Source organism: Monomorium pharaonis, chromosome 4, assembly GCF_013373865.1.
Source record: "Monomorium pharaonis isolate MP-MQ-018 chromosome 4, ASM1337386v2, whole genome shotgun sequence".
In the NCBI taxonomy this organism is placed as follows: Eukaryota; Metazoa; Arthropoda; class Insecta; order Hymenoptera; family Formicidae; genus Monomorium; species Monomorium pharaonis.
Genome location: NC_050470.1, coordinates 31,302,902 through 31,329,410, shown reverse-complemented (window position 1 = coordinate 31,329,410; position 26,509 = coordinate 31,302,902). Strand labels below are relative to the sequence as shown.

The following is a 26,509-nucleotide window of genomic DNA, read 5'->3' as shown; positions in this document are numbered from 1 at the left end:
AAATATTGCTGCATATATCGTAAATATACATCTATAAATCAATCGCTCATAATTGTATATATATTTACGATTTGCATGCAATAGAGCGTCTGTGCCGCGCATTCTTCGACTACTTTCGCTCGAACTCGCGAACTTTATCCTATTTTCATTGTACCAATTTGTGTGGAAAATCTGGTACAACGGTATATAATCGCGCCACGAGTTCAATAGACCGTATTTCACGACCTTACGTTACGCTTTACGACTACAAGTGCAAGTGCAATATTATGTATAAATAGCAACACTCGGTCATGAACTCTCACGAGAGCCACATCAGGACGCGCGGATGTCAATTCCTTCGACCAGCAAAGGTTGCAAGTGAACTTAACAATGAAGTTTTTTCTTCAGGATAAGATGGAGGTATCTCATTTGTTGTTCTTTTTATTACAAAAAACAAGAGGTTTCATAATGGAAGCACGCAGTCAAACAGTCAAATAAATATTAATTATATATATAAGATACAACGAATAAATAACGAAGTCACGTAAATCTACGTATATATGACAATGAGCATCTCCCAGAGGTACTGGTGATTGGTCGTGGGATAAATCGACCATTATAGAATAGAATAGAATAAAAAAGAAAGAAAGAAAGTAAAGAATAAAAAGTTAAGAGATCATGTAAGCATAGTAAAAGAATAGGCAGATTTAAATAAGTTTTAAATTAAAAATAGCGAGTGTCGGAGGCTATAGATAGCACCATTTTCCTGGGGTAGAAGACAGACTAGGTATTATACATAGCAACAGCTTCGGTAAGAAAGGAAAAAGGAAAGAGATAATGAGGAATGCGGCGAGTGAAGCAGGCGTGAGTGTAATGAAAGGGAAGAGAATCGTCAGAAGAAAACGGAAAAGAAGAGCGAGAAGCGAGACGAAAACTTTCTACGGTATGATTAAGCTTGTGGTTGGGGTTGGTGAGCGCGATAGGCAATTTCATGAGCATCCTGTGGTAGACTCCTGGCCCATCCGTGTCCACTGCTACCGTAACCACCGCCGAAGTCGCCGCCGCCGCCGCCGCCGCCGCCACCACCGTAACCGCCATGGTCGTCATGACTAATATGGCTGCTGCTGTGATGAGGATGTGAGACTACCTCGTAAGTCACGTGCTTCTGATGAGAACCGAGGAGCTTCTTCAATCCAATGATGGCCGAGATCACGAGAGCGATTTTGCCCACGAGTAGAGCCTTGCCGGCAATCATGGCAATCGCGCCGAGCGCCAACGGCAATAAAGCGGCTGCTTTCAGAGCCATGGCCATCATCAGGGGTCCCAAGATCTTCTGCGCCTTTTCTGTAATATTTCAAATATTCTTATGTTACATCAAAATAAGCGTTAGAGAGATATTCACCAGGTATTTCTTTAAAATATCTTTTTAATCTAATTTTATCGCGCATAAATTTTTTTGTAAATTATGTAAATTTATGTAAAATGAGGTTTGGTACATACAATGTACGTATTCATATATTTCTCGCTAACTATGGAATGTGAATATACGAACCGTGAAGTTTAATACTATCATTACTCTCTTTTCACACTGTGTGGAGAGAGAACGGGAATCTGAGTAATCATTAGATGTAGTATAGTAGGCATGTTTCAGAGTATACGGTTTTCGCTCTATGATGCCAATTATCCTATTATATGATATACTATTAAGGTACTTATATGCTTTCATGAAACAAATATAAAGTAACATAAATATGTGAAATATTTACGTAAAAAATATATCTTCCTTGCGTGGTTATTTTTAGTTGTTCTTGCATTTAATAAGGTTCAAGCATTCTCAATTACAGGAAAAAACTCAATCTTATTTAACGACAATACACTATCATTTTTCTTTCTAATTAGAAATTTAAAAAATCCATAACTCTAGTGTAATACAAAAGTAATAAGACAAAATATATATAAACAAAATATCTTCATTAAAATGTCGTAATATTATATAATGATACATCAAGATAATTCATGCAAATTTATATAAATAATATGATAGAATTTTGAATTAATTTGTACGTAAAACTAATGATCATTGATATACGTACGGTGAAATTAATCATTGTAACTGTAACAGTGATTCATATACAGATAGATAAACAGATACCGAGATACGAACACGCACGCAAGTCAATTGTTCGTCCATCATTATAGGCTTGGTAATAATAATAGACTTCTGTAAATCACGTCATGTCGATCACGGAGATGTTAATGTTTTTTAAAGTAGAATGGTCGAAGGTCAAGGCAAAGTACCAAGAAAGTATGTCAAAAATCTTGCGCGGCGAGATCTCTCTCGCTCTCTATCTGTCTCTCTCCACCTTTCAGTATCACCGGCGCTCTCTTCCTCCATTGAGAGGTTCAAGGGGAAGCGGAACCAGTTTCTCAGTGGGTCAACGTCTGCGACCGGTATGGGCTTCCTCGTCGTCATCGTCGCTGTTCACACGGCGGCAATGAACGCAGAGAACTCTCATACCACAGCTGACGTTGTCCCGATGAACTGTGATTACCTTCGTGCTATGCGAAAACCTTTTTCTTTTATATCATACCTCCGTATAACTTGAAGAACATTTTATTGGAAACAAAAAATGTTAATCAATAGCAAAAAAAGTGTATAAAAATATTATTTATATTATTATACTATTGTACTATTGTATTATTGTATATTAATAAAAAGGTATGTGATATATATTTACATGCATGTGTGCGCGCGCGCGCGTGTGTGTGTGTGTGTACATGCACGTGTAAATTATATATTAACAAAAATTTTAGTCGTTGGGCATGTAGAAATATAATAAAACAAACTCTAAAATTTTGAAATTATATGATATATCATAAATAATTGTAAATAACTATTTTTATTGCAGAATTATCTCATAAAAATATATAATAATTTGTTTTCTCGTATTTATGTATATTAGTTAATAAAGACTAGTGACAAAACATTGTACTTATGTAAATATATGAAAAATATATATTAAGAATCACATCTCGAATGACTCATAGAATTACTCAAGAACTACATTGCTACGCTAGTAATTTCGCTTTTAAAGCGATCTTTTATTTAACAAGTGTAAGCAATCACTGTAACGAAATTTCTCTGCAAGTCACAGACTTGATAAAACATAATTAGATGCTATCGCAACCGGTTTTGTATTACGTTTCAGCGCATCTAAACCCTTTACATAAGTAATAATAAAATAATATAAGTTTCATTATGCGATATACTCACTCTTTTTTCCACGGCTTTCGACAGCATTGTCGCTAAAGTCTTCGAAACTGCGTCCAGCAGACTCAATTGCTCCCAAAATATCGCTGCCTTTGAGGTCAACTTTGACTGAATGCGTCCTCAGGAATCTTCCAAGACGATCGAACAATAGCGTATCCAAATCGCTAGATTCGATAGATCTGCCAAAAATGCAAATGTAAATAAAGCGATTTTCTCAAATTAAACCAAATTCGACATTTAAATTCACGTAAGCGTATTCTTGCAGTTCACAAAACGATCGACAACCAACCTTGGCGCACCCTCGCCTTCAGTGTTGGACGTTTTTACAAGGGTGATGCCCTCGGACAGAGTGATGTCCTCTTTGTCGGCCAGCATCTTGTCAACATACGTAAATACTTTGTACTTAATGCAGCTGATGGATTCCTTCTTCAAGCAATCGGTGTATATGCTCGCCACCAGATCGTTCTCACTTCCGCTAGCCTTGCCGTCGCTGGTCGGCAATGCCAGGGTCGCGGTCAATGCCGCCGACATCCACAATAACATCACGAAATGCTTGGCCATGGTCACCGAAGTGAGACTTCACCTCGTCTCGTATAAAACGACGTCGAAGATATTCTCGAGTCGCGTGAGTCACAGTGCAGTTTGTTTCTTGACTATTCCGTGCCCCAACGTGCAGGCGCGTTGTTTGAATCAAGCACGCCAGGATGCGCCGATGCTGCCTCGTGTGTTACATCTAAAAGAGGTTGCTTTGCTTTTATACCGAAGTATCGCACGAGGGGAGTCCTCGTGGACTCGCAAGCCATCGGGGGTCCGCATTCGCGTCGTACGCTCTCTCGCCTCCCTCCTTTCGCTATTCCTCTCTCGTTACCCCCCACCCCTTTCTCTCTCTTGCTCTGTCGAGTGTATCGGGTGCCACAGGATCTCCCCACACTAACTTCCTCCCCTTTCATCGACCTCCCCTCTCGCTATCCTATTAATTTTGGCAAGGCAAAAACTAGCAAAGCGCGAGAAAGAGGAAGTACGTATAGAAATGTGATCAAAAAAAGATTGAAGGAATAAAGAATATATAGTATAGAGTGATTCTTATATCGATTATTTTAATACATATTTATTTAGCCAAGATTAACGTATATTCTTGAATTGCATTGTTATAACCAAACTTTTCTTCTTCTTCTTCTTCTTCTTCTTCTTCTACTTCTTCTTCTCCATCTACTCTTCGTGCTAACAGATCTAACATGTTCTCACGTTATGGACCTACTTTGAGTCACATCAATTCACGATAGAAGAGGCCTCTGCGGTATTAATCGGGACAAAATACGATAAAGAAAATCCGTGTACAACGAATGGAACCTACAGTCATCCAGAACGATGGAAAAAATATATATAGATTCTCTATGATTTGCTGCACCACTTCACCCGATCGCCCGCCTACTGTTATTGCAGCGTAGAGTGTTGTGTGACTTAAATGACCATAGTGCACGCGTAAGTCTATATACATCGCGACGTTGATTTGAGACACCTAAGTTCTATAAGATTTTTTGATAATCATCTACCATTGTGTAATTTATGGAACAAAATTTTAAGGCTGTTAAAATGTTAAAATAAATTTCTAAATATTTCTCTTCGTTTATTTATTTGTAACCAAAAACACTTCAGCCGCTTCAGATACTTCTCAATGAGGCCATACAGTTTCGATAGATACACCATGCGTTTACCTGTCAAGGATGAAAATCCAGTGTTGGCGGATGCGATTACAAGGTCTATTAGCGACAACTGATGACTCATATCGCATAACTTTGGCTTGATTAATTCATTGTACTAAGTAGCACAATGTAGCGGGAGGAGTTTAGATACTAAGTCGCTTACGGTAAACTGTAATTATTTTCGTTCCTTTACGCAGCTTTCCTAACTACAATGGTACGTTATGGGAATTATCTTACCATCTGATTTCTAAATTTTGGTCGGAAATTGCGATTGCTGTAAATGTACAGATAAAAAATGTACAAAACTACAAACAATGCTTCGTACGGATGAATGTATTGAAGACGTTTGGCAAATGATATTGCTCCACCTTCGAAAATTCATTGGCAGATGATGAACATGAGATATCATCCCTGGAACGAGGTCGCTCACCTATTTATAACTGGGTCGAAAGTTGGGCAATCGTTTTGGTGTCTTTCTCTCTTTTTCTATCTCTTGCTGCCTTCTCCTCTATCTCTGTCTTTCTCTCTTGCTCTTTCTCTTTTTCTTATTCTTTCACACAGTAACGATGTTCTCGATCCCGACTTCTCTCGGGGATCAAGATCGTCCCGGTACGCGAGAGCGAATGTCGCCTTGAGCGAAATCACGCACCTGACGCGGCCTGTAACCCAGCGAGTTCTTTAAAACATTAAATTTCAAGCAAAGCATTCAACAGAAAATCGCGCCTATGCCCTTAAACAAAATCAAGTTGCGATGCTTAATTGGATCAAACATAAAAGACAATTGCTTGTGTTTAATAGCCAACATTTTTGTCTTTGACAATACGTCTGGTAATAAATGAGTAAATGATTAAACGTTTACACTTGTGTTTTAGCATTATTATTTAATGCTGGAAATTATAGTTTATTATAACGGAGCTATGTTACAAAATTTTTCATCTTTAGATTGAATTGAAACAAAGAATCATCAAAAGTAAAATACTTTATTAAAGGTTCCTTAGAACTTACACATGTCTCAGGGAAGAGAAAAAGAGAGATCCATGCTGAGTGAGCACGAAGAGAATGTCGAGAACAAATGATGAGAGAAACCGGATTCGAATATCGCGACGCTGCTGCGATACTAATTAGTCAGCCGCCGAAAGCAATTAAGCATGAGAGCAGCAATTAGATTTCGTTATGGCAGATACATCCATTCTGTATGACTACGTGACCCTGACCGTAGTCGTTGAAAGTCACGGGAAAGGTAACGGTTGCCTGACGATTGTTTCGAAATCGCGGCGCTCGGTGAAGTTCAAGGTGTACCAGCCAGACGGTGTATTATACCTGTACATGAGCCGTCAAATGCATACGTAACATCAGCCTCTTATAAATGTGCTGACAGTATGTATCAAGACTGGAAGTAAAAGTGCATTTCACAGATAAAAATTATCTTGAGCCAAAATATTGTAGGATTAGATACACACATGCGACAATAGAAGATTGGAAAGTAGAAAAAGTGTGATCAATTTTGACTTATAAATTTGGAAGATCGAATGATCTGATTTACAAATAAGTAGGGTATATAAAGTATATATATGAATACAAACTTTTATTATATTTCTGACATTATAAGTAAGTAGAGTATAACCAAGAATATAAATTACTCAAAATGTTTTAAATTGCTAAGTGCCTCGCATTGCTGAAGAGAAATGTTCGCCATGAAAAATGGCAAGAAGATCAGTGTTCTATGCCAATTGACAACACGGTGATATGCTCGCCTAATAATGACCTAGGAAATCGACCTACCACTAGAAAATCTAGTAACCCAGTGACGCATGAGAAACTCTCGAAACTAATCGTGACGTGAGAACCATACCTGGATTTAAATGCAAGTAAAAGACGTGATCGACACGGAACTTTACTACTCTCTAATAATGAGACGACGGACGCTTAACGCTATCAACGCGGAGAAATTCTGCTTTTGTGAGCTCAAAGAACGGTTCCATCCATCCGCTTGCACATCCGCAACGTGAATCGCAATGCAATTTTTATGAGATTTTTTTAATAAAAAAAAATGAAATTTTAATTATTTATCTGAATTAGGTTGTAACATATGTCATATGACACGAGAAGATAAAATTACTACTAAAGATAATGAATACTATAAAGACACAAATGTGAATATATGATGACTTGTATTTTACTGTTACCAAGCAAGAATCTAAATAATGTAAATTGAAAAAATACTTTTTATTGCAGCGTACAAGTAGAGACTTAAAAGACTTAAGTAACATACCCAGTTATAAAAATAAAATATAAAAATTTAAATCAATAAAGAAAACAATTTGAAGTTTGTTGGGGAAAAAGATACTCATTACAATCTCAGTAGTATTAATATGGCACACTATGTTGCACACAGCTGTATTATAAACGAAAGTAACTCCTCTTCCTCTCGAAGCAGTTTCGCGTCTTTTTCTCCGTTGTCCTTCCTGTGGCCATGTCGTGGTCGTTGTTGTTACAGAGTAACGAAGCATGACAATCGCCTTTTTGTACCGTGCCGGTGCATCACTCCTCTTTGCATCATTCTTATATCTTCATGAGGCATCTCGTGCAAATAATTTGCTTATTGTCGTTTTATCCACGTGCGAATCTAATGTATTTTTATTTACCTATATACTTATCTAAAACAAATAATCTACGGGTTATTATCGCAACGCCTATTTGATGGTCGTTTACGGTGGTTAAAATAAATCACAGGTCTTACTTTAGTCTTCAGAGTTGCTATTAATCTGTAGCATTCTTTTTTTTTCGGCGATAATTACATCTTTCTACTTTGTGTAAACGCTAATTATTGTTATTCACACCGTCGTAGCGTACCGATCCGTCCTAGAAAAGACGATGTTATACCCGCACATACCTATTGTAAAATTCTTTTTACTGCGTCCAATGAGGTTTTAACGCGACGCGTGGAAGAAACGCGCCATTTTGCCTCAACCTCCTTTCCAGCTATTTATTTTTCTTCTATGTAGGACTTAAGGACATCCGTCTCGAGAGATTTAGTTGTATGCCTATCCTCTCGACCCGATTAGGAGTGATGTACGTGTGGCGCGACCTCTCCTCGACCTCCGGCCACCACGAATCGAGGAAACAATCGACTCTGCCCGGATGCACCTGAGACATGCACTTTCCCCTGCAACCGTACGAGAATGCCGAGAGTCAGCCGGCATTTCCATCTCGTCGGCTCGGTTTCGAGCGGCCGCTAGCCGGATGACTCGTCAAGGAAGCAGAACACTCGCGATGTATTAACGATTTCGAATGTGCTCTTTATGCAACGCGGTCGCCGCGAAGAGTTTCGCTCGTGAGAAAAAAAAAGAATGTTTCGGACCTTCCTGGAAGACTCGAAAGTTGCCGCTGTGATGATTTCTCTTTTTTGAAACTTCTCGGCCGGCGATTTGCGTATTCAGCAGTTAAAAATAAGAGCAAGTATTAATTATAAAAAAATGTATAGTTTTAATTAGTAAAATTAAAGTGATTTTTGAAAATTATCATTTCAAGATCGAATCATTTTCACTGTTATTTTGCAAAAATATCTTACAGAAAGAAAAATTAAAAATATACAAATAGAGAAGAGGGATTTCAATAATTAACACATTCAAATGTTTAAGTATTATTAATAAATTTTTATACAAAGCGTACAGATTCGTAAGCATATAACTTAATATATGTTGCAAATACATCGTATTGGACTAGATGTAACTATGAATCATTAACTGCACTGAGTGAATTTTTATTATAAATTGTGATTGCACTAAAATTTGCACTGAATTTGCGATGATCGTAATACATACGTGATATCGCATTCCGTATTTAGTAAGTTACATCTTTATTAATCATGCATGTTGTGACTAGGTTTTCAGTTTGATTATCGATCTATTTGCATATGCGTATGTGAGTGAATATCGTTATATACTTAATGTATATCACGGAAGGGTCAGATGACCTGTTCACTATTTAATAATATATTAATGAAATAAATAAGAATAAATATGTGATCGTCTTCATTGTGAACAATGGAGGATTTAAAGCTTGGCATTCCATTCTCATCGTCCCTTGTTCAATGAAAAACGGAAGAAGAAAATAAGAAGAGGAAGAGACAAAAGAAAAAAAACATCAGCGATGGTCGCTAGTGATGATGAGCATATCCAGAGTATGCCTGGCTGTGCGCGTAATGAGGATCTTCCCAACCGGAAGAAGCGCCACTGGTCCATCCATTGGATACTACGGGACTGGACCATCCATTGCTGACAGGAGCTGACCATCCAGCATTCCAGCCATTATTGTAAGAAGTGACGTCGTGGTGATAAGTCTTGCCCGACCAAAATGACTTCAAAGCAATAAAGGCGGAAATGAGAAGAGAAAGGAGGGATGCTTTAAGCGCACTCTTCGCTAAGAATCCGGCGACAAAGTATGTGAGAACTCCCAAAAGACCGAGCTTCACTTTCGCGGCGATCAAAAGGGGCAGGATGGCTTTCAGACCTCCCTTCTTCTTCTTGCCTCGAGCTGGAATATTGGAAAAGATTTATTAGATTAAGATCAATCAAATTAAGTTATTCATTTAATTAATTATAATTAATTCAATTTTGTTGTAATATATATCAATATAATAAAGATCAAAATGAAAAATATTATTATTATTTTCATCAATTTTAACGCTACCTTCAACAATCTCGTCAACGGCCTGACGAATTTCTGGCGGAGCGGATTCGCTAATGGCATGAGCGGATTCGTAAATCTTCTTGAAAACAGATGCCAAATTGATCTGAAAAAAATTAATGACTTGAATTCAACTTTAATTAGAAAAAAAATAAAAAAGCGTTATTAATTATTAAATATTAATCCGGTATGTTTTATACAACAGTTTTACGTTTTAATAATTCTTTATATACCCTAAGACTGCGACCAGTCAAAAATTGTCTAGTTTCATCGCTAATGAAGTTCTCGAGGGAATTCTGTCGCTCTGTGATATCATTAGTGGCCTCCATCTCTTGATCATACGTAAGTTCTTTAGCAGATCTGGCGTTGGCATTACTGTTCACGAGACTGACTCCATTCACTAGCTCTATTTTATCCTTGGCGAAGAACTCCTTGGCGGTTCTGTACAGCGTCTTCTGTACGCAGGATATGCTGTCTTGCTTCAAACATTCGTCGATGCTTTGTCCGGCAGTAAGAATGACCGCGGTCATTAAAATCAAAAATTTCTTCATGGCTCCTTGCGTGTTGCACGAAACTTATAACGAAAACACTTGATCGCGGCACAACGCGTTTATATGTAAGAGATACAAACAATGTGTAGATGGAGCTACAAACGGGGGTTTACCCAACAAATGCCGCGTGAGGCCAAATTTCGTGTGGTCCATGGGACAATCCGTTTAGCTTATATTCGGCGAGCCCCTCCCTTGCGGTCTGTATCTCATGAGCCGCCCCACCGGCTTCTTTTTTTCTTCCTGTTTGGTATGCATGAATGCGTGAACGACTTATGTGTGGTATGTCTGTTTAACCGTACATGTGTTCACCCAATAGACGATAAGTGTACCTATGACCGAGGTTTGGACACGCCAAGTATCATAGTGTGACCTGCGACCTACCTACGACAAAACAAATAGAGGCCGAGCGTATAGATACTGCGAGAGACGACTCGAACGCTAGTAAAATCGCTTTCTTCCAACAACAATTTTCTCACTGAGCATACTGAACTAACTTTACATTGAGATACTCAATGCATTAGGATATCTAATTTTTAATTGAATGCATTGGATGCAAGATACTGAGAGTTCCGACTAAATACAAATACAATATATAGAATAAGAAAACAGATTACATAACATACAATATCACATTACTAACAAAATTAATCCAAAACTATATTTAAATAATCAATAAATAATGTTAATATATTAAGCATAAAGTACTTCTATTTTTATAAGGCATATTGTGACTTTGCTTGTCATTTACTTTTAAAATTTTGATTTTACTTTTATGAATAATATGAGTTTTACAACATTTGCGTAATATTATAAATAATATTTTTATATAATGTAAAATTATAAATAACTTTATATTTTTAACAATATTTATTTTTACATAAATAATAAAGATTTTTTTTAATTATATGAAACAAAATATATACTTGTATAATTAATTTAATATAAATATTTAATTTATGCATGTGTGCATACAAAAATAAATTATTATTATTTCTAAAGATAAACTTATGTTTGTGCACTTGAGTTTAACATAAATGTATGTTTCTAGTTTGTCCTAATTATTTCACACATTTACATATTTAAAATCGGGGAAAGGACCCGAATTTCAAGAATGTGTTAAATCGCATGTAAATAAACTCTTGAGAAAGCTCTTTCAACGATCTTTTTTTAAATTCCAGTGTTAATGCCAATCGACTTCAGTAAATGTTTGATATATTCTAATTTTTGCTTCAAAAGATGTTCGTTATTATCTTTAATAAAAGACAATGAAAGACTTAATGAGAAATGACGGCTAAGCATACCTATTCATTTCGAAGTACAGATGTTATTTCAGTTGATTAGAAAGTACGTATAAATTACAAAAATGTTGAAAGATCTAATTACTAAGCTTGCGTGATAATTATATATTTATTATGATTTTTACAAATAACAACAAACTGTGTTTAATAAGTTTTTTCATAACCTATACACTATTACACTTTTCAATAAATAAAAATTTTCTTTAATGGTAAATGGGAGACCCAGACAATGCAATTTCTACGTCTGATTAAATCCTATATTCTTACTACAGAAAACTTTATTTGTGAAAACATCAATAAACTAGTTATACGAGGCTTGTATAAGCGAATAATAATATAATAAGCGATAGCTTTTTAAGTAGCTCAACTAGCTTCCTAGCGGTGACAATCATCGTTGCAGTTCGAGGGGAAAAGCCTCGAAATTGCTGTACTCTTTCCTCGTAGATGGTCCTTCGTGCATGTGTTGTTCATTTAAGGCGCGGATACAGGACACGATCAGCATGAATGAAAGAAAACTGGTATAGATCAAGTTCAAACATCCCGGATCCGACCTTCATCGCAGCGCACGCGGACACCACTTTCTACTCTGACCCTGCAACTCTCACGGACCAACAGATAACACTTCTTGTCATTTTCATTTCGTTCCTTTCTGTGGGGAGTATAAAACGGTACAATGCGACAATCAATAAAATCTTCGCATTCAACAGGCGTATATGTGCGGCGTGAGTTTAAATTCCGAGAAAGTGAAACCAGTGGTCTAAGACTAAGACTAAAACAATAATACGGCAAAAACATATTTCGTGACTCAAATTCAAAATTGCGGAAATGTGTGTAACCGGAAATATATATAATATAAAATTTAACCTACACTTTAAAAAGAGAGAAGGATACTAAAGCAGGACACAGATTTTTTTACTTATAAAATATCAAATTAGACGTTTTCTATATATAGAAAGTACGTTCTTTCTGTCTCTACTCTTTTTTTCTATCTTTAAATCTATTAAGAACATGTAACTTAAAGCTTAGAAATTAGGAACACGTTTCACATATATTTATAAGTATGAGTTAATACTATGGAAAATATGAACATTATTCGATTATAAATTTGCAACTTTTCTAGCAACTTTCTAACAACATTTACTTTTTTTTACCTTTACGTATTACACATTACATGCAATCATTACTTTCCTTTATTATTTACATACATTTAATAAAATAAAATTAGGAAGCAGAAAAGAGGAAGTGAAAAATTGCATGCATTGTACGTTGTACGTTCTACATCCGTTTTCTACTATTACTTTTAAGATCACACGCGTCTCTGTTAATTCATGCACATAATCATTACGAAGTAACGAAATAGTATTCTTCGTCTAAACTCGGTCAACGAATCCTCTCGTCATATAAGAAGGGATTCAATGAAAAGCAAGTTTAACAACAACACAGTTCCCATCCCCGATCTTACGTCAATGTTCATTCATTCTTTCTCGGTCATTGGGTAGCACTCAGAATCCTTTCGTCGATCCTTTACTCCTAACAGAAGAGCAAGCCTTAAAAAGTAAAACCAAAGTTTCTCCTGTACGTACAACAGCAGTAATAATCGTTAAACCATAGACACGCCCACTGCGGAAAAACGCTATGTTTTACGTAAGAAATACAACGTTGTAGATCCGACGTTCAGTGAAATGTGAATTAAGAACGGATATTTCAATTAAACAGATTACGCCAACTCTCACTCTTGTCAAGTGAACTATTATTAAAGTGATTACTATTAAGAAAAACTAATTGAACCAGCTTTTTATTAACGTAAAAGATCTCAACAAAACGTGCATTAAAAACATACATATATAAGAGAGTGATATAATTTGACCGAGAGCATTTATATTTGAATTTATTAATTTCTCCTATTTTTTTTCTACCTCAACTCTTTATTTTTACAATAATAAATTAATATATATTTTATTTATTTTATTGGAATTATTTAAAATAATTTTAAAGTTATAAATTCTGGTCAAAATTAAGATGTTATAAATACGTTATTAATCTCTTAATTTTTAACTTTTGTCTCAATAAAGTTTAATGTTTAAAAAAGATAACATTATTACAAAAAAAAATTCTTTTTATTAAAAATTATTTTCTTTTCGGTGGACTACTTGTTTAATACATTTTATCGAGGTCAGTTGCCGACTTTCGAAGGTCATGGTATTTTTCCAATCCAATATGCCAATGAATCTAGATGTTCCCACGATATCTACAATTTCGTGTGCAAAAACAGAATCACTCAAAAAGCGTATCGATTTAGAACAACAACGTCCATAAAAGCGTATCCAACAATTGTATTGCGTTTTCTGCCCTAAATCAGAAAGAGTCCGGTGGTCTTCGATATTCTAGCCTTCGAACTTGTCAGTAACTGGTTTAATGTCTGTCAATCGACTGTGCTAGGAATTTCTGATGCAATGTCCGATAAATTCTACAATGCCCGTTGGTCATCTACATGCGTGCGACCTGAAAAATCAACTGGTAACCAACCAGATCAAATTTAAATTTTAAATTTCCTTACGAGGTTTGTAATGAGTGTGGAATGTAACGGGGCACTCTTCCGCGCCCAACTGGTTCTTCTATGGACCATAACGCGGTTGCTGTGCCAGAAAATACAGTAACCCTTTCTACGCTAAGCATAATAAGCAATAGATCACAAATCAGCTATATACTTGATATTAGTAGAGGATTTTATATTAATATCAGACATTGAAATAGACATGAGGGATTGTCTAAATCATATCTCTACTTGAATATAATTAATAAAGAATAGGACGAGAGTATTAAACAGAATAACAGATAATCTAAGATAATCCATGTAACAATAGATACATTGCCCATTCATTTCTTTTCACAGACTTATAAAATTTATGAAAACGGATCAAAGAGAAAAAAACAAGTCGTGCATATTCATTAATCATTCTGCTGATGACAGTAATTACAATTCATTATTGCTTTCATTCTTATTAAATAAATTTATTCACCCAATTTAATTATTCATACGTATATACCGCGCTAGCTTCGTTCTTTCTAGTCATTAGGAAAGTAGCGCAATGTATACGGATACAAATGTAAAAATATACAATTAAATCGTTAATCGATAGATTTCATGATTCTCATCTGATTTGCATAATCTATTAGCTCAATAAATCATGAATTAATCAATTTGACATTCCTTATAGATAAAGTTGCAGCAATCGCGGATTGCTGAGAAGCGACCGACTCCGTTCGAGACCGCATCGCCGTCTGAGCTGCTTTCAGCACGAGCCTCCACATTTTATGATATTCGAAACATAAAAAAGGAAACGATCGGTATGTATGCCAGTGGGTCTTAGCCGGAGCTGTTCCTTCCCCTACCGCTTGGAGAAAGAAGGAGCTGACTGCAATGGAAGGGATCCAATGCAGAGAAGAAACAGTGGCGTAGAGAGATGCGTGAGGAGAAAGAGGATCCGTCGTTCCTCTCACACCGCTCGATTCAACCTTTCTTCCATCGCGCCTCTCCTCTACCTCTTTCTCCTTTACTACTTTTCCTTCGAGTTCTCCAATCCGCTTCGAGCCTGGCTTAACGCGTGCACGCGCGCGGGAACACGCAGATAAAAACGAGCACCGGCATTTGTGTCTACAGAAAAGCGTTCTTGCAATTCATCTTTGAGTCTGAAAGGCTCAAATTGGCTTCCTTGAGATTCACACCGAATTCCTCGTACAAATTGCCGCCGAGTCCCGCTACATTCCAAGCGACTCTAAATTTCATGAAATACGATTTTGAATAAGCAAATATGTATATACGAAACGGATAATGACGCGTGTCAGCCACATTATTAATCAGATTCGTCACACACCGCTGTACAATTACGTGCTCAACTTTCGATGTGCTATCATCATTAATCTACTTACATAGATGATATTCGCACGAACTATTATTAACTTTGCATCGTGAGCGCGTCGCGACGAACGTTAGCTAAGTAAACGCGCATCCAGTAAACGCAGGTGAATATGCGACATGGTAGGTCGCTGGCACACTTTCCTCATTGGCTCGATTCGTTACCTCGTTCCTGCGATTTTCCAATGTTCTGTGCAAGTAAACGGGAAACATCGATGGGCTCAGCGAACCATGTCGCTTCATTTCCAAGCCTATTATACGAAATGTCTTATTAATTTCTAGTAATAAACAACGTTACGCTGGCTTGTCCAAAAATTACATACTAAACGGTGCAACTGTTTAAATTAATGTTATATCTTGCTTAATGTTTAATTAAAATAATGTGAATTTATTATAATATCATTAATAAATAAACGTCGAAACCTGAACAGTCGCGTTTCAATCAAAATGGTAATAAATGCAAACACGATATATCGTTTCTTCCAAACACGTATGCTTTATTAACATGTATTGCACAATAATAAATACGTGGATAAAAAAAATAAATAAATAAAAAAGTCAAACAACATACTTTGGTTTCTTCGGTGCGTGTCTGTGATTTTTCACTGAGAGTCCTGTCAAAGTGGCAGACTAATCGAGATCGATTACCACGTAACTCGTGAGCAAGCATTTGTTAAATATCACTTTCTACCGTAGCTGTCAATCAGTACCTCAGTCATTGTCATTTCGTTGATGTCACTGTCACTGATCTTGCGTCGCGTCACGTCTTCAGTCATTTTCCAACGTCTATTAACCCTCCTACCGCGACTGACGTTTGTAGTTTTATAAACTATAAAGCCACGTTGTGAAAAGGGTGCATGTTGTATTAAATAAGTGTGATGATGATAAAAGAGCAATGATGATGTGACTAAAATGCAAATTACGTGAACGCAATGCCAATGTGCCATTGTCAACGTAGTCCATCTAGTCATGTCTATCTGAGCTTTAGTAGCGGTAGGAGAATTAAAAAGTTGGAGAACCAATTCAATCTCGCGGTTGGTGCAATTAACGATCAAGAGCATCAAGACGGGCCTAAGTTAGCGTAAAGATGAGCGTATCCTCTGTAAGGTAACTGTGTAGAGTCGACGTCTTCGATTGATCTCTTCTTACGATGATGATGACCAACTTCCTGCGCGTAAACGACGTGATGGCCGCCATGATCATCGTGACCGCTCGCCAACTTTTTCACGGCTACGATCAACGACAGCATCAAGGCCATTGCCGAAACCATCAACGCCTTCATAGCCAGGAGACCCAGTGCACCGAAACCCATAGCAGCTAACATCTTACCTACATAAGTGAGAATAAAAAATCATTTTAGTTTAAAATGCAATTAAAATTATAATAATTGACAGAGTAAAAAACGACATAATAACTACGTAACAATATATAAATAATAATTGAATAAAATATTTAATTACGTAAGTATTCTCAGGACATAATTGAATAAAGTGAGAATAAAGAATGTATAGAATAGTTTGGACAATAGAGCAATCTTTAAGTAATGTATATATAGCAGTCATAATTGGCATATAGCATATATAAAAAAGAAAAAAAATTATGTAATGTCCTAAATGTTACAAAATGAAATTAATGGAATATTTACGCACGAAGCAAGACTTCAGACGTAACACTTAATGCACATCCGTTAAATAATATATAACTTTCACATAATCTATTTCAATTAATCATCTTTTTATATAGTAATAATTAACCAGAAATACTTACCCATCATGAGCATCATTATAATCATTCCGCCGCCACCGCCCTTCTTGCCACCTTTGCCGCCGCCGAAACCTCCACCGCCGCCGCCGCCGCCGCCGCCAAAACCGCCGCCGCCACCACCTCTCGCTGAAAAAATTTTCAAAAATTAGCTTGAAAATTTCTCTCAATACTATTGACGCACGAGAAAATACGAACCTTCAGCTTCGGAGGGTAAACTCTCCTTCAAGGCAGTTTCGATATTTGGTGGAAGTAAAGACGGCAGCTTGACTCTGAGTTCTCTACCTTCGAGGAATTGTAAGAAGGGTCCGAGACCTCCGAAGCCCTTCAAGACTCTTGCCTTTCGAGAAGAGCTGCTTCCAGGCACCTCGACTAAAGATACACCATCGAACAGTTGGATGTCCCGTTCCTTGCTGGTGGTCTCCAGTAGCTGTTGTACGATCTTCCGTACGATTCGCACTCCATGACAAGAGACCGATGCGTTCTTCGAGTCTTCCGACGTGCAGGACGTCGAGAATCCGGCCCATGTATCCTTGCTCTCGTCCGTCGCGGCGTCGATCGTGTCAACGATGAAGAAGGCGCAGATCGCCAACGTCAGGCAGACGATGTGCAGACGCCGGCGATCGATTCCCGGTATGCTGTCTATCCAAAGCATCGTTTCGTCGTAGAAACGAGTGTGTCACGAAACAAAACGATTGGGCTCCGTCGAAATTACCACGGCGGGCCTTGATCTCAGCGGTTTTTGCGCCGTTGAACCACCACGCGTCTAAACTACTCGGGAAAACGTCGCGTGCGTACCCGTGAAGCTGCGGAACCTACGGCGGAGGTCCGAGTGCTGCAGCGTAAATGCTTGCAATTCCCATTTATATAGATCTACATGAGGGTCGGTGATTGTACCAAGAAAAAAGCAAGGAGAGCATCGGGCACGATGGCTGCCGTTCTCTGCTCTTGCTGTGCATTAGACGGTAATTTTTCGTTCACTTAGATGCCGGTCTCCTCGACGATTCGTTTAATTCTTGTTTCCGACGCGTTTCAGAGCGTTACGGCGCGGTCGGCTTGCGAGAGCGAGGTTCCATCATCGGCGCGGATGACGCCTTCACGCACCTTCCGCTCCCTTCCTCCGCCTATTTCCTTTACCTGCTCCGCCAGACGTAATCCACGTCTGGCGAGATCTCACTATTCTAGATCACGTTCTACCGACTCCCGGATCATTCGATACCACGGCTCTCTTCTCGCGGCTCCGGTTCTCCTTCCTTTCTCTCTTTCCCGCCTGCTTTAGTAGAGCGGAAGAGAACGTGCCGATTTCGAATCGTGATCGCCGGTATCGATCGTAACACGATCGTACGCATCTCCGGTACGGTAAATAATAAACGCGAGCAGCATATCGTGTTTGAACTCATGCGAGAAACCAACATGAAATTTTGCGCCCCGCCATTGCCGATAGCTACGAAGTCCAATTATTGGCGATTATCCTGTTCCATGATAGCTGGATCGTGTCAACGTACGCAGGATAACGAGGGGAACGATGTCTCCTTACGTAGCTGGGAATGCGAGAAATGCGCGAATGTATGCGCGAGTGGGAAGGGGCAGGGTGTGGAAGAAAATAAGAAAGAGACGAAGACGTCGCACGCCGGGCCGGACGAGGATGCCGAATGCGTGGTAGGAAAAGAGAGATAACTATCCAAATCTAGTTCATCTCCACGTGCCTTTCTCTTCTGTTCCACTTCCCCTCGCATACCCGACACTACGGTATATACGTAGCAGAAGCTGGTAGGTATAACTACAGCCGGTTCGAAATCATTCTTCCGTTCCACGACACGACTCGATCGCATACGGACGATCGTGATCGACTACATAAACTTTATCGAAATTCACCAAGCTTTAAAGATCGGCACGATCTATTAAAATTAGATTATCATTTTCAAAAGCAGCTGCACTCTATCGCGTGTATTTACGGAATTTGTACCTAAAAAGATATAGTTTTAATTAGTGCACGCTAAGCTGTGCTCTGTTTACTTTCGAAACACGGATATTTACGACTGTATTTGTTACATATTTGCATTGTATTTTAGCTTATTCATAAGATGGAGGTTTATTACGAACTTATCTCACGCAGCGTAGTGTCCGCTTTAAGCGTTTAACGGGCCGTAACACAACCTTATTATCGTAACATTATCGCGTTACGAGATTTTTGCATTTAAATACTGTCCTCTCTTTCGTTATACTCTCCCTGTACTTTTGATTACATATTCTTATGATTATATTTTAATTATGTTTTCATTATACCTAATTTTTCTCCTGAGAAAATATCAACTAAATACAAGAATTTGGTAAGTCTATAAAACTGTTCTTTTACTTAATTTTAGAAATTATAACATAGCAGTAAATTGTTAATTTACAGATAATTTTTAGTTTTGTTTGACATACTACTAATTCAATTAGATATGAAAATCGCAAAAATCTAAATATTAAAATTCTGTAATGTTTTATTGATGACTTAGCTTTCAATATTATTTTTGAAACTATAAAGATTTAAAAAAGTTATCTAAAGTCTCCAAAAGAAAAGATATTGAATAAGTCGATACCGTAATAATTACGCGATAATAGATCTTTCGTAATGAAATTCAACTAATTTTCACCACTTTGCTCCGTTAATATCTCCGATCAGATAATTACATCTTGAATAAAAGAATTCAGGTTACCAGTAAAGATTGACCTACATATAAGATATCAACAATTAATTCCAGATCCGTCCACTTACTATGATAATTTTCCTATATTGATAGCGTTGACTACTTGTCGAGCGATAAATAATAAACGATTCAGGCACCGCCTACAAATAGCAGATGGTAAGTTTGCAATAACAGTAATTAAGTTAGGTTCAAAAAACGTATTTATCAACGAACATTGGAATGTCAACGATATCCGTATACAATCGAGGTTTTGGACACACGAGACTTCAGTTTCTTTCTCCGCCACGCGTGCAAATGCTTTTTGAAAAAAAAAGAGAAAGAAAAAAAAGAAATTGGGTCAAGTCCGCGAGGCCCCCGTCGGAAATCGAAAGTCAATTTTCTGAATGGTACAAGATGAACGGTACTCTCTTTCTGCCACACCGCCTCTGTCTTATCTTGCAAATATCTTCCTCCGGATCCTTTAAAACCGATCAAGATGGAGAAAGCGGACTTCTCAAATGGAGGTCAACTTATTTCAACGAGAAATGCCTGGAGTATCACGAGATCCAAACAGTTTTCCCTTCGATCCGATAAACATGTTTCTTTTCCAACGTTTTTTTGTTTTTATACTTAAATATTATACAACAAATGCATGAAACAGATATTCTATAAATATATACATGTGAATTAAAAAATAAATATTATACTAAAAGTGTGTAAAAATTAAATGTTTTTATTGCATGACGTATTATATTACAAATTACAATGTATTATAACAGTATTATAAATTCCCGATTTTCAAATACATAATAGCACATTACAAGAATTTACAGTGCTCCAACCAGTTTATCAAACGCAGACACGTATTATACCATACATAATAATCTTGCTAAAATAATCACTTGCCTATTGTTAAAATTCCGTTAAAAATCGTAAACCGAAACAGACATTTAATTTAGTATCTTCAATAACCTAACCGCTGAGAAAAATTTATCTTTTATGTAAGAATTTTACATAATAATATTAAATTTCTTGTTAAACTGTACGGAAATCAAATATTAACTATAAATTCTTCAAGAAATACATAAAACATAATAAAAATTAATTTTTTACTAACAAATCTTTTTTCTTTTACTTTCATATACTTATGGTTATTTAGTAACATTAAACATTCTAATTAGTAAGCTTCAAATTTTCTACAGCACGCATTTGTAACTTTATTTTGTTAAGTAGCTAAATTAACGAAATGAATTACTAGACGTGAAATCACGGTAACTTTTATTCTCGAGTCTACGCGATGTTTTGTTCTATCCGGTCTATAAGTCGTCTTAAATAGACCACAACTAACAATCGTGACTAAAATACTTATTGCATAGAGTAGTGTCCAATATCGTTCGCAGGGATTTATGTTTAACGTAGTCGAGCGTATCTGTCTTGATTTACTTGAAAGTTGTCTTACCAAAGATATCAGTCATCACTATTAAAAAAGGAGGTCGACATTAAACTTAAATATTAAATCTTCTCGGTAATTTTACTAAGAAATAAATTACGTATTAAGAAGAAATTGCAGCGCTATATTACTCTCTGTCATTTTTTTCTGCATTTTACAATTAATCAATTATAAGCAATTACAATCGAGTCTTATTGTAAAAAATGAAAAATAAAGATAGGATTAAATTTCGACAATATATATCATGTATATTTACACACACATATATATATATATATATATATATATTAAAGGTTAAAAAATTGAAAAATTTTATTAAAAATAATAATAATTTCAATATTAATATCTTGTTTTAAATCAATTAAAATCTATTTTATTTTTATCGTTATTTATCGAAGAATATTCTTTATTTTTAATTATTATACACATAAATAAAAATGTGACATATAAAAACTGCATTATTATAATAAAAGTAGAAAAATAAAATGTTAATAAAATACTTACAATATTTTTATAATAAATAATAAATCAATAAAAATCTATAAAAATAATAATTTATTTAATTATACAAAAAATAATATAAAAATATTTCTATACATTTGCAGTCTCGTTAATCATTCATAAATTAAATAAATAAATATAAAGAATATTAATAATTAATATAAATAAAATATACATGCGCTATGTGTGGCTCAGTCGTTACTTTTCGTCATTTTGACATTATTCGTTTATCTGTTAAAAAAGTATTTAAATCTGCTCGTATTGTTTCTATTTTTCGCACTTAGTACTTTTGCCTTCTCTGTTTCTCTCTTTTTATTTTCTAACATCTGAATATATATTTATCAAATTTTAAATACAAAAGTTTTTAGAGATTCCAAGCAACTTGCTCAAATCTTATAAGCTTCTATATATAAACTTGTCCGTCCGTTGTGTCAAGTAAATCACCACAAGACTCTCTGTTGAAAATAATGCATTCATATTTAAAGCACAAAGGAGTAATCGTCTAATTAATTACACAACATGAATGTAATTGTTTCACTACTTACTAAATATTTACAAAAATAGAAAGAATTTTACAATATCCGACTCCTCTCCCATCACGATTCATCACACTAAAATTATACAGAAGTCTTCGAAAAGCCGATGTAAAGAGCTTAGAAAGTTTTTGAGCTTTTGATATCACATCATTCTATGATAATTTTTTGATTTTGATCTCACTTTATGATATCTTTTGCTCTGATTTTAAACAACATTTAACGTTAAAAGTGATTAGCTTTGATAAAAAAAAATTTTTAAGTACTCTTATAAATATAAACAAATTATAAATATCAAATAAACATAATACATAACAAAATAATAAAAAGGAAAGAACAGTATTCTCTCATTTTAACCGCATATTTAACGTTAAATAGAATCATAGTATATTCTCTTTGACACTGATTTTAATACATGTAGACTGAAGCTTCTATTCAACATGAAATGACAGTTATATTTAGCGTCAAATATATGAGAAAATACAAAAATACAAACTAAAAGTAAAATAATCACGTTTAACGTTTAACGCACGTTGTGAACATAATTCTAAGCTCTCGAAATATCACAGATCTAAATACTGTAATGCGAGAAGTGAGAAGAATATAACGCTCGTGCGTAATTTGATATTTTAATGACGAGAGTCTCGCAGTATCCGCAATTATATTCGCAAATAGAGTTTCGTGGAAGTAGGTAAGATTCTTGTAATGCGTGTACGCATGGAAGATAATGTGTACGCATCCAACTTCCTGCCTATTTGCCTGTGTATCCGTAAATCGTACTGTGAAATTCTGTTGTCATTGTCATAAATACATGCGTCGCTGTGTGTCGTGAACATTAACGTGTTCATGCCGTCGTGCAATTGTTCAAAAATTTAAATGTAACAGTATTTAAAAAAGAGTTAAAGGGGATCACACAATATTGACATTGAGAAAAATGACAGAAGAAGGAGGATAAATAATTATGGATAAATAAATATTATATGGAATAAATCTATAAAGTTGATTTAAGAATAAGTTTGTGGATCCAAGGACGTCGCACTTTTCGTCTTAAATATCGATCTCGGCGATATTTGGATCCTGTTTCCAATAGTAAGAATTAATCACTTTACGTGCGCCGCATAAGCCAGATCGTGGGCATCCGGCTGTCCAGGAATCGGCGTTTGTTCGCGGAAACTTCTCGCCCAACCACTGGAGTAACTATCGCCATGGCCATGGTCGAAGGAATGGCTTGGGCCGTGATGCGCTACCACCTCATAAGTTACATGCTTCCCTTGAGAGAAGAGTTTCTTCAGGCCTATGATACTGGCCAACAGAAGCGCGATCTTCGACAAAAGGAGAGCTTTGCCGACTAAGAGGGCGAGAGCCTTGAACGCGAGACCGCCGATGAGACCAATCTTCAAAACGGCTGCGGCGATTAATGGACCCATATTGTTCTTCTTTCCACGGCCTACAAAAGATGAAACGAATTACGCTATTGTCACTTTCGGCAAGTTAGTTAAACAGAGGAAGAAACAAGTTTGCAGACACATAATTGTACTTTCCACAGAGAAAGCAGTAAAGTTCGGTGATCAGTAGATGAATGGGCAGATAAACGAGCTAAAGGTGAAAGCTATTTGTTTATGCAGTCGGTGACACAACTTTACTCATATGAAAACAGCGAAAATGGAAACAAAAGTAAAACTAACACGTTATTGAAATATAAGAGTGTTTAATAATAATTTTAATAAATATTACGCTGCTTATAAAAATTATTTTGTCTAATGCTAGTATAATTTCATAATAATAAAAATGTTAAAACATTTATAACTTTTGAGTAATTTAAATAAATATATTAAATAATAAATATTATGCTATTTATTTTAATTATATTGTCTAATATTAGTATGATTTTATAATAAGAAAAATGTTGAAACATCTTTAATTTTCTGAATAACTAAAGTAAACGTAGTTTTTACAAATTAAAAATAAAATAATATTTTTAGTAATAATATTAACAGAATCCAAAGTTAAAGCTTAATTATTTTAAGCTTATTTTTATTAAATCTTTAAAATAGAAAAACATGAACGCATAATTAAATTCTAATAAAGCAAATTATTCATTTAGAATGCGTTTACTAATTGTCAAATATTTAATACTTAAAACTAAAATATATAAATCTGTTTAAAATCTTTATTATAAAAATTCTTTAAAAGAATAGTTGTAATTATATAAATTATAGTTACCATCTTGAACAGGCCTGTCGGCGCGCTCAATAGATAGACCCAAATTTAACGAACCGGTTTCATCTTCCGATGCGGATACGACGATGTCGTCTTCGGGTAGAATTCTCCACTTGATACTTCTCGATTTGATAAAGGCGTAAACTTTATTCGCAACGAGATCAAGAATTTGAAGCTCATCGTCCTTGCTTCTGCCGGCCTCAAATGTGATCACATCTTCCGACGTTTGACTCGTCTTCCTAATCTCAATGTCGTCCGTGAGCTCGATCGAAGCCTTCTTCAGCAACTTGTTCATATATGTCACCAACTTCAACATCACGCAACTACTGATGTCATTCTGGGAGCATTTCGAATTGAGTTTACGAAGAAGTTCTTCCTCGTACTTAGCTCGATCTGTTAGCTTTACGGATTGCTGCTCGACAACGCTTATTTTTTCTTTCTTCTCCAAAGGGTTGGCCAAACATATACCAATCCCAAACAAAAGCAATATGAAAGTTCCCTTCATGGTATTTTTCTGCTAAAACATTTTATAACATGGATCAACAATCCTTAAAAAGAATCAATCACAAAAAATATTAATCAAGTAAAATAAAAAAAATAAATAAAAATTATATATTTTGTATCGTGTATGCTCTTAATTAAAATATAAAATTTAAAATTAAAAATTTCAAAAAATAAACAGAAAATTAGAAAAAATAAAATTCTTCACAACCACACTCAAGATCAAGATTAAAAGTGAAAAGCACTCCAACCATATACATAATAAAAGAAATTCTGTAAAATAAATCTCGATCTATAATTAAATTATAAGGAAAAATCACAAATTACAACTAAATCTTACTAAATATATAATTATAAATAAATATAATGCTCAACGCAAGATTAATATGTTAATCGTACGTAAAGTAAGATACAACTGTCGATGCGCGTACCTTTGAGCGAGATGTACGACGTGCGTTGAATAATCCACAAGTAATAGAAATGATTAATCGACTTACTTGATCCTGAAGGTCTGAAGCCTTGAAAGTAACAGAAGCGTAAGAAAGGGAGTGGACAAAATGTGCGGTGATGCAAAGCAGTAACTCTTCTTTCGATTCGCCGATCAGCTGGTTGATACGGTTGATCGAGAAGAGTCCCTTCGAGAGCGCTTCTCTTCCTTCAGTCGTAAATCGATGAGTAGCACGAGAGTTCTAAACCCGCGTCTCGCCCCGACAAGTTTATATACGTAGATCTCCGCCTTAGTCCGAGACCGAGGTGTACACGATGTCGTCGAGAATCAACCCACCACTTTCCGCAGGAAGTATATAAGGGGCCCCCTGCGCGACGATGATGGCGTGGATGGCGGGTAGCGATGGCTATGGACGAATGGTAGTGGTGCCCACTTTTGCCTTTAATACAGCTTTAAGAGCAGTCGCAGTGGGCCTGACACAGTAGGTTCAGACAATTCTTGGTAGTGGGATAAATCGCTCATGACTACCTATGAAAGCGCATAAGAGAAGATCGAGCGATACCGAAGCTAAGGCTTGCCGTCCTCTACTCGCAAACAGGTTTTTCCTGCGACGCGCAAAGGAGAGCGACGCCGCCGCCGGCTCGTACTTGTTCCGAAGGGGAGAAGAACGGCTTCGTCGTTCTCCTGCATGTGTGCAAACTAGTTCCCAGCGATGCAAGGTGCACGGTGCACCGTGTAAATCGGCGTCGTAAACTCGCGAACGAGTAGCGGCTCATCGCGCACGCGTCCTTGTGTGTAGGTGAAGCGGCATGTACGGCGCGCGATTCATAACAGCCGCATGAAAACACGCGAGCCCCTGTAGTTCTGATGGACCATTACCCGACCTGCCCGCCCGCGAGAACCGTGTCACGGATGTAGAGCACGCACGCCATCCATCCCCGACTCTTGAATGCGTAAGCATCTACCTTATACGAGCGTGCGACTCGCGCGGCACGTTAATCACGGCTTTAACCGTG

The 26,509-nt window shown here is 36.4% G+C and overlaps 4 protein-coding genes across 4 annotated transcripts; all 4 read right to left on the bottom strand.

Annotated features, from left to right (window-relative positions):
* Positions 1-383: 383 nt before the first annotated feature.
* Positions 384-7,263, bottom strand: LOC105828890. Its single transcript, XM_012667453.3, has 3 exons — positions 3,540-7,263; positions 3,254-3,429; positions 384-1,323 (listed from the first exon to the last, which is right to left on the bottom strand). The coding sequence occupies exons 1-3, from the start codon at positions 3,809-3,811 to the stop codon at positions 929-931; spliced, it is 843 nt and encodes a 280-aa protein (XP_012522907.1). The 5' UTR covers positions 3,812-7,263; the 3' UTR covers positions 384-928.
* A 1,320-nt stretch (positions 7,264-8,583) lies between these two features.
* On the bottom strand, positions 8,584-10,341 carry Osi6 (Osiris 6). The gene is made up of 3 exons (XM_012667454.3): positions 9,876-10,341; positions 9,646-9,748; positions 8,584-9,489 (listed from the first exon to the last, which is right to left on the bottom strand). Exons 1-3 carry the CDS (start codon positions 10,191-10,193, stop codon positions 9,113-9,115), a joined length of 798 nt encoding a protein of 265 aa, XP_012522908.1. The 5' UTR covers positions 10,194-10,341; the 3' UTR covers positions 8,584-9,112.
* Positions 10,342-15,878: 5,537 nt separating this feature from the next.
* Positions 15,879-17,847, bottom strand: LOC105828894 (keratin, type I cytoskeletal 10-like). The gene is made up of 3 exons (XM_012667457.3): positions 17,367-17,847; positions 17,175-17,297; positions 15,879-16,736 (listed from the first exon to the last, which is right to left on the bottom strand). The coding sequence occupies exons 1-3, from the start codon at positions 17,821-17,823 to the stop codon at positions 16,468-16,470; spliced, it is 849 nt and encodes a 282-aa protein (XP_012522911.1). The 5' UTR covers positions 17,824-17,847; the 3' UTR covers positions 15,879-16,467.
* Positions 17,848-22,249: 4,402 nt separating this feature from the next.
* On the bottom strand, positions 22,250-25,126 carry LOC105828893. The gene is made up of 2 exons (XM_012667456.3): positions 24,548-25,126; positions 22,250-23,771 (listed from the first exon to the last, which is right to left on the bottom strand). The coding sequence occupies exons 1-2, from the start codon at positions 25,047-25,049 to the stop codon at positions 23,425-23,427; spliced, it is 849 nt and encodes a 282-aa protein (XP_012522910.1). The 5' UTR covers positions 25,050-25,126; the 3' UTR covers positions 22,250-23,424.
* Between the last annotated feature and the right edge of the window lie 1,383 nt (positions 25,127-26,509).

Coding starts and splice junctions, on each gene's coding strand:
- LOC105828890 (XM_012667453.3), bottom strand. CDS start 3,811: ATGGCCAAGCATTTCGTGATGTTATTGTGGATGTCGGCGGCATTGACC. Junction 3,430..3,539: donor GAAGGCGAGGGTGCGCCAAG/GTTGGTTGTCGA, acceptor CATTTTTGGCAG/ATCTATCGAATCTAGCGATT. Junction 1,324..3,253: donor CGAAAGCCGTGGAAAAAAGA/GTGAGTATATCG, acceptor GAAATATTACAG/AAAAGGCGCAGAAGATCTTG.
- Osi6 (XM_012667454.3), bottom strand. CDS start 10,193: ATGAAGAAATTTTTGATTTTAATGACCGCGGTCATTCTTACTGCCGGA. Junction 9,749..9,875: donor TGACTGGTCGCAGTCTTAGG/GTATATAAAGAA, acceptor AATTTTTTTCAG/ATCAATTTGGCATCTGTTTT. Junction 9,490..9,645: donor CGTTGACGAGATTGTTGAAG/GTAGCGTTAAAA, acceptor CCAATATTCCAG/CTCGAGGCAAGAAGAAGAAG.
- LOC105828894 (XM_012667457.3), bottom strand. CDS start 17,823: ATGCTTTGGATAGACAGCATACCGGGAATCGATCGCCGGCGTCTGCAC. Junction 17,298..17,366: donor TTTACCCTCCGAAGCTGAAG/GTTCGTATTTTC, acceptor AAATTTTTTCAG/CGAGAGGTGGTGGCGGCGGC. Junction 16,737..17,174: donor TATAATGATGCTCATGATGG/GTAAGTATTTCT, acceptor TCACTTATGTAG/GTAAGATGTTAGCTGCTATG.
- LOC105828893 (XM_012667456.3), bottom strand. CDS start 25,049: ATGAAGGGAACTTTCATATTGCTTTTGTTTGGGATTGGTATATGTTTG. Junction 23,772..24,547: donor CGACAGGCCTGTTCAAGATG/GTAACTATAATT, acceptor CATCTTTTGTAG/GCCGTGGAAAGAAGAACAAT.